This window comes from Centroberyx affinis, unplaced genomic scaffold, assembly GCF_046629955.1.
Source record: "Centroberyx affinis isolate AG114_WGS23_722 - 3 ecotype Tasmania unplaced genomic scaffold, CSIRO-AGI_Caff_v1 ptg004819l_1, whole genome shotgun sequence".
NCBI lineage: Eukaryota > Metazoa > Chordata > Actinopteri > Beryciformes > Berycidae > Centroberyx > Centroberyx affinis.
The window spans coordinates 25,001-32,768 of NW_027282348.1; the positions used below are offsets into that span (position 1 = coordinate 25,001).

The window sequence follows — 7,768 nt, forward strand, 5'->3', positions numbered from 1 at the left end:
AGAGGCAGTATGTACACCCAGATGACATGATATTGTATTGAAACCTTGCACCAGCATTTTATTATATATTACATAGTATTTGATCATGATACTTTTATTCCTAACAGTCCATTATGTTACCCACTTGAAGGAAATATTTGCAGTTAACACTGCCTCACAATGTTGCTCATGTATCATGGCTGTCACAGTGGTGCCGAGGAAATTACACTCGCTTGTCACAGCTTTAGGAAGACAACATTATTCTTGGTAAAAAATCACTTCAGGGGAACGCCATTGTGGTTGACCTCAGCGACGCACATTGATGAATCATCTAATGGTCTTAACTATAATGCGTACTTGACAAGTGAGCAATAATATAAAAAAAAATAAAGAAATAATACCTTTTCTTCTTTTCTTCAGCTGCTGCTTGTACTTCAGACAAGAGGAGTGACAAGGAAAGAGAGAAAAAATGAAATGTTTCACAAAGGACGCATGAATCGAAACACAAGCGCAAACTTATCACTGAGGATGTAGGGGTACATGTTGCATGTGTATCATACCTTTCCTGTGCGCCACCACCACCAGCAGCGCCACCACACAGACGAATAAAACCACAGCAGAGATAGAGCCCAGCACCAGAGGCCAATCTACACCTGACACACCTGCAGACACACACACACACCGCATTATTACCAGCACTGTTATAGCAGAATAAAGAAATGTGTGATATAAAATGACATATCATTAAGGGCCACTGAACGACAAGAACTATGGCTCAGGATAGTTGTAGCCATTTAAATTGCTCAGTGATGCATTCTCCTGCACCTCAGACAGCTGATAGGTGGTGCGTTTTAATTGGCTGCAAGCCTATGTACGTTTTTCACATCGTGTTGCTGCACATACACAATAGATGAAACCACATTTGACGTAATGGCATGCTGATTTATTTTGGTTGTACCTGTTGGAGATGGAGGGGTAATTCCTGAAAGATGAAAAAAAAAAAGAAACAAATAGTCATTGGATGAAAATACATTCTCTCTCTCTCTCTCTCTCACACACACACACACACACACACACACACACATACACATAGAGACATATACAGACACAACAACTACACCACTGTACCTCTGGATACAGCCAGAGGGAGGCTGCGTTCGGAGTTGCTCCACTCCTTCCCCAGCAGCACACTGTACTGGCACTGGTACTGCGCTGTGGGAGCGTCCTGGACTGGCACCGGGAAGACGGCCTGATAGCGGGTCAGGGGGGCATGCTGGGTGGCGACGGGGACCTTCGTATCCGCTAGATAGAGGGAGAACACGGCACCGGGGTAGGCGGGAGACCCAGCGCATGACAAATGCCACACTCCCGCCTGCTGCTGCAGAGCGAGGATGGGCACTGGCAGCGACTCTGATGGGAGGAAAAGATCGGGGGGAAACATTAACTAGGTGCATTAGTTGGAATGAGAAATGATGCCTTGCATACATCATTTTGTAAAAAAAAAAAAGGTAAGATAGATGAAGTGTCTCAACAGTTTCCTCAATTTCTTAAGCGCTGCAATACCTGCCGTGGGACTTTGTTGACCAATGTTTACCGGCAGTGACAAAAGTTTATCACCTCCTTTGCAAATGTGTTTCAAACATAAATAATCCGATAAGAACTTGTTTTTTTTGCAGCCACAGCCACAGAGGGCATGCTAACCTGTGATCGTGACCTGAACCATGTTGCTGACTGTTGAATTAATCAACGCCCTCCTTCTGGTGACCTGGTAGAGGCAGGTGTAGGAGCCCCCCTCTCCCCCCGTCACCGGCCCCACACTGAAGGCTCCCGGCTGGGCTTGGGGTTTGAGACCGAGGCGGCCTGGGGGCGGAGCACCATGGAGGTCGGCCCGGTCGGCCCGGCTGTCTTCAGCAGAAGGAAAGATGCCGGTACGGGGTTTCTATTCCGGGACTGGGGGCGAGACTGGGGCTGGGGAGCGGGGACGGAGCAGTGGAAGGACAGCATGTCGCCGCGTTTTACCAGACCACTAGAGGGCTCCACAGACAAGACCGGAGGAGGGAAAGACGGCGGCGGACGAGTAGGGGCAGCAGTGCCTGTCGAAGAGCAGAAAGAGAGAGGGAGGGAAAATAATTGTCTTACTTTCTCTGGATTCTTAAAGTATACAACTGATGTTTTCAGGGGGAAATGAGGTCAATAAAAGTCATGGATTACTGCCCCTTTAATACAGAGTAGGCTATACACTGGAGTGTGTGTTTGTGTGTGTGTGTGTGTCTGTGTGTGAGAGAGAGAGAGAGAGAGAGAGAGAGAGAGAGAGAGAGAGAGAGAATGACGTGATCTATCCTTTCACTACTGTAATAAACATTTAAAAGCTGATTTGCTGTAGTTTATTGCACATATTTTGTGGCCTTATTGCTTTGATAGATACCATACAGTGGAGAATAACAGGAAAGATGGGGGAGGAAACACAGAGACACTGACATATGAACTATATGCTGCGCACCATTGCTTTCATGCAAATGACATGTGTAAGACATAAAATAAAGCCAGTAACACACTCGGGTGTCATAGTTTGCCGCAGTTTGCTCGCCACACTTCCTTCTGTAACCGTCAACATAACAGAGCAGCACACATTGTATTTGAAGTTGGTGTGTGTGTGTGGGTGTGTGGTTTCTATATGAAGTGCAGGATGTAACTACTCCACACACACACACACACAGCACAAGACAATATGACACCGCAGAGAGCACCTGTGGCTCTCTGGCGGATGGGAGTGTTTATTATGTTATACCGCATGCAGAGTCACTGCTGGATACAGATTGAACAGATAAACTGTACGAACTCTTTTGTTCTCCTGTCAATAAAACACAAAAGCTAGAGCCCAGAACTAATCTTAGACCAGCACAGCATCATGCTTTCCCTCTATTTATGCATTTATAATAAACTGATTATGCGATGTGTGTTTTTTATCCCATCATGAAGTGTGACTGATGTGGTTTTGCCTTATGCCGCTATTTGCTGCTGTTTGCATTTACTACTTTTGAGTCTTTAGCACTGATGGAAGTATTCAGATAAGTGTTTGGTCACAGCTATTTTACACATACACACACACACACACACACACCTTGTTGGTCTCTAATCGTCATATAGGGGCTCATTGCACTATAGGAGCCATTCTGGTTCTGGTACAGACAGCAGTACAGGTCCTGTTGGCCCCCTTCGTCCACCCTGACAGTGAACTGAGCCTGCTCAGCTCCGTGTTGGTCCTGCACAGAGTCCACCTTAAAGAATGAAGAAAAAACACATGTAAACAGTTAGAAATACAGAAAAAACCACAGGAGCACAGTGATACCTCCTTGTCAGAACTAGAATTTCTATCGGAGCATGGGGACACTCATCATTTTATTATTCTAAGTTGTGTATCCCTATGATGCATCCTCAAAATTACCTCCTGTGTGACCCGGAAGAGTTTAAAGAGAACCCCTCGGTGGCCCGCCGGGGCCCGGCAGACCAGGACCACCGAGTCCCTTGACCTGGAGGAGACCTCAAGGACGGGCGCTGGGAGACCAAGGGGGGCGGTGGAGGTGGAGGTTGAGGCTCTTCCTATAGACAGGAGAGAGAAAGGTAGGAATCAGAAAAGTTCCACAAAGTCCTATTGGGGTGGAGCATGTAAAAAGACCTCTATAATGGCTACAATGTCACTGTACCACACTGGAGATTAGAATCGCCTATAACTTAAATACTGAGTACATTTTCAACAGGTAGAGTTGTTTTTATAATTCAACTGAGTAACTATAGATACAGTTTTTTAAATGATTATGTAAACTAGGTGACTAGAAAGAGAAGAACAGATACACTGAGAAACAACTAGTGTGATGCTTACCCCAAAGCTGTAGAGAAGTAAAAAGCAGAGTGTATATCCAAAGTGACAGAGAACGTCCAAAACTGGCAAGCGGCATCTTTGAGACAACAAGCAGACTGGAATGGAAACACCTACACTTGAGACCAGCAAAAGCTGCTCTCCCTTTCTTCCTCATTCTCTCTCTCTCTCTCTCTCTCTCTCTCTCTCTCTCTCTCTCTCTCTCTCTCTCTCTCTCTCTCTCTCTCCCCCCACCCCTCTCTCTCTTTCTTCCTCTCTCTCTGTTTTCTTAATAAGTATGACATCCTCTTGAAGACGAAATGATGGGGGAAGTCGAACCTATAAACACGCTTCCTTTTTTGGAGTCTGCTGATCGGATGTGTGGCATCACGAGAAATAAATAGCAGGCCCTGCATCCCACTAACCCACAAATGAAAATGTTCCCGTGTCAGCATGTTAGAGGAGATAGGCGGTGTTTACTGCCTCTCTGTTTTCACACATATCCAGTACCATATTCCTCTATATTCCTCTGTTTAATTAACAAGTTATGTGCCGTACAATTAGAATTCTAGGCTTTCACTTTCTGTCATAGGTCATTATAAACTCAGTCATTATAAACTCTCTATTGAGAACCATAGACACGCTATAAGCTCCCAATGGGAATATTATAGTAAGATTATTGTGATTTTGGTTTGGGTAATTGGCCTACATTTCACCAAAACACAGATGAAAAGGCTCATGTGTTAGCAGTTGTTGTGTTTGTGTATTCTGTGTTATTCAAAGACTGCAGTCGAATGAAGTAGCCTCAAAACAAGACTTTTAGATAAGACAACAGCTTAATTATGCAAAAAGGAGCCGCTTGAAAAATGTGGGAAAACTTTGGCCACAGCCACTTCAGCAGATGCTGGAAGGAGAGAGAAATGTGACCACAGTGACCGAGAATGTAGGTCATTGTTACAAGATGTTTATAAACTAAATCAACAACACCGAAATTGCATCATCTGCAAAGTGGAAGTAGTTTAGATTTGATGATAGCCGAGAGAATATAACTCATTTTAAAACCATTGTACTAATAAGAAATCTCCAGGTGGCAAATAAACCTAATGATGATATAGGCACAGGCTTCAGTGGTTCCCAAAGTTGGATCTGGGGACTTCCAGGAGCAACCCAGCAAAATTAAGAGTTATATTGACTATTTCATCCACTAGAAGTAAGCATGAAGTTAGCTTCACTGTTATTTTCCCATATACAGTGTATCCAGTTATATAAAGCACTACTAAATCATATCTAAAAATAAAACTCTTCTCAAATGCAGATCTCTGAGACATATACTCAGTATATCGCATGTATGAAATGGGGGTCCTTGGTGTTTCTATTAGAGGGTGCTACACATTAAAATGTTCAGGAACATATGTTCAAAGCTACAGCATATATGGGGAGCTACGCAAAAGGGGCTTGAGCTTATTGCTGGTGCATCTCCAGCTGACAAGAATAGCTGACCTTAAATGTGCTATATAGTATTTTTAAATATCATTATATCTTGTCAGATTAATTGCGATACCTTGGTATTGTTACAGCCTCACACCAGTGCAATTGTTAGAGCTAGTCTCTCTTAAAATTAAGACCACGTTTCCCATAAACTCGATTTCCTCCTTTATTATGTAGAATGTTGCTACTTATCCTCTTCCTTCCTCTTTCACTTGAACTCTAAAAGCTCCAGCTCCATTTGCACTGGAAGAACAGCGCCCTCTTCCTGTTTTGTGCTGTGTAGCAAATTTCCTTTGTGGTGTAAAGCAATCCAGAGGCTGCTGATCTTCTTGGCAATGGTCTTGTTCTTTATGGTAATTATGCTAATGTCTTAAAATTAATGTGGTATGATTTATTGATGTTAAAATGCTACACATAGGCCTAGTACCTTTAAAATGAGTCTGGGTTCCAGGGTGAAACTACATTTCTAATTTGTAACTTATTCCAAACTCTCACAGCAGAATCAAAGTTTGTAAAGTATGTTTGGTAGCCTATAGGCTAACTTGTTTGGTTTGTCATGATGAGATACTGTAGCTCTTACTGACACGAGCACTAATAATAATAATAATAATAATAATAATAATAATAATAATAATAATAATAATAATAATAAGTTTATTTATATAGCACCTTTCAAGAACAGATGTCACAAAGTGCTTCACAACAAAACAAAGAACAAAGAAAGCAAAATAATAAACAGAGCAGCAGACAGTAAATGCAGACATCCAGCTAAAAACACAAGACATCACAGAAAAGGATAAAGAAAAATTAAACAAAAGCAAGTCTAAACAAATGGGTCTTGAGATGCTTTTTAAAAGTGTCCACAGTGTCCACGGATCTTAAGACCAGTGGGAGAGAGTTCCAGAGTTTAGGAGCTACAACCTCAAAAGCACAGTCACCCTTTGTCTTAAGCCTGGAGCGAGGAACAACCAACAAACCCTGATCAGAAGATCTCAGAGTCCTACTGGTAGTATAAGGCTGCAGTAGCTCTTTAATGTAAGCAGGTGCCTGATCACTACAAAAGGATTACGTGAAGGAGACAATTAGAAACAGGTAGTAGTCTGATTGATGCACTAATGCAGAGGAAAGTATGGGCGTTGTGGTCAGGGTGGTGGATGTATATACATCTGCCTTCAACTCTGGCGACCCAGATTTGATTATGAACTCATACCAAGAAGATATTTACTGTGAGTGAAGTCTTAACTGGTTTGCAAAGTTGTTTCTTATTTGACCAAAACCTCACCCCAACATTGACCAAAGTTGTTTCAGTTGCTTAAACTTAACCGTTAACTTTCACATGACAAACAAAAGAATGTCCAATTCACGATATTGTCATATAATGCAATCCATACTATTGTCACATAATTCAGTTTGTGGTGGAGGTACATAATGTTCACAGAATTTGCATCCACAAAACATAGTTTTGAGTTTTGAGTTTGAGCTCATTTCACAAAATTGTATGAGACTGGGTGGGAGCACAACCTCACCTGAATGCAAAGTATCTGTTCCTGCTGTAAATTCCCATGAATTAAATTCTAAAACTGCTTATTTTAAGAATAGAAAACGGCAAGTCATATTCCAGTGTCAAACTTCCTACCTTCAGCAGACACTATGAGAAAATGTAGAATTATGGTTTCTGCCATGATCTCTGGCATAATGTGCCATATATGGCAAAGAGTCTGCACGTTTTTCTTCCAGCCAAACACTACAACAGCAGATTACACTGATTACCACACCTGGTTTTCTATCCTACCAGGGAGTAAATTGTATTCACTTTACATCCCAGGGATCCCAGGTGTAAATTAGTTCCCGATTAGATGACCAGAATGAAAACCAGCAGGGCTCTGGGTCCTGAGGACCAGGATTGAGAATCACTGCCATACATGTAGGCAGGTCTTTGCTCTTCCCAGGCAGTTAATTAGCCACACCTGGTCTCATAGACACAGAAAGTGCCGTTCTCTGATTATTGATTATCTGATCTGATTATCCATTATCTGATTATCTGATTATCCATTACTCTGATAACTCAAGTGAACTTTCTGAGATCGACCCTTCAAGGGCCGAGGGAGCGAGTCAACAACGATGTAGACTTCACAAGCGCATATTTCCCAGGATGCAATGTGATCGTTCGTCAATTCCAGTGCACGAACAGAGTGATAAATATAAATGCAAGTAAACAAACAATATTTAGAGGATTTAGACATATTGATGAAATGAGCTCATCTGCAATATTTCATTACTCATTGTTCTGTGTAATTTTTATTATTTATTCTTATTATTAATTATTAGGCCTGCTTAAGCTTAGGGCAAATGCGTTCCGTTTCAAATATTCTGCTCCCCCTCGGACCCTGTCCCCCTGCTCTGCAAGTGGCCACTTGCGTTACGTATGGTGCTACGTATTACCAA

At 42.3% G+C, this 7,768-nt stretch overlaps 1 protein-coding gene across 1 annotated transcript in view; it reads right to left on the reverse strand.

Moving 5' to 3' along the window:
* LOC139666125 (uncharacterized) overlaps positions 1-3,966 on the reverse strand; it is a 6,372-nt gene extending 2,406 nt beyond the window's left edge. Inside the window, 9 exon segments of the mRNA XM_071545242.1 lie at positions 381-411; positions 540-632; positions 938-961; positions 1,108-1,389; positions 1,681-1,812; positions 1,815-2,072; positions 3,101-3,257; positions 3,425-3,579; positions 3,860-3,966. Coding sequence (XP_071401343.1) covers positions 381-411; positions 540-632; positions 938-961; positions 1,108-1,389; positions 1,681-1,812; positions 1,815-2,072; positions 3,101-3,257; positions 3,425-3,579; positions 3,860-3,935 — 1,208 coding nt within the window. The 5' untranslated portion in view covers positions 3,936-3,966.
* Positions 3,967-7,768: the final 3,802 nt, after the last annotated feature.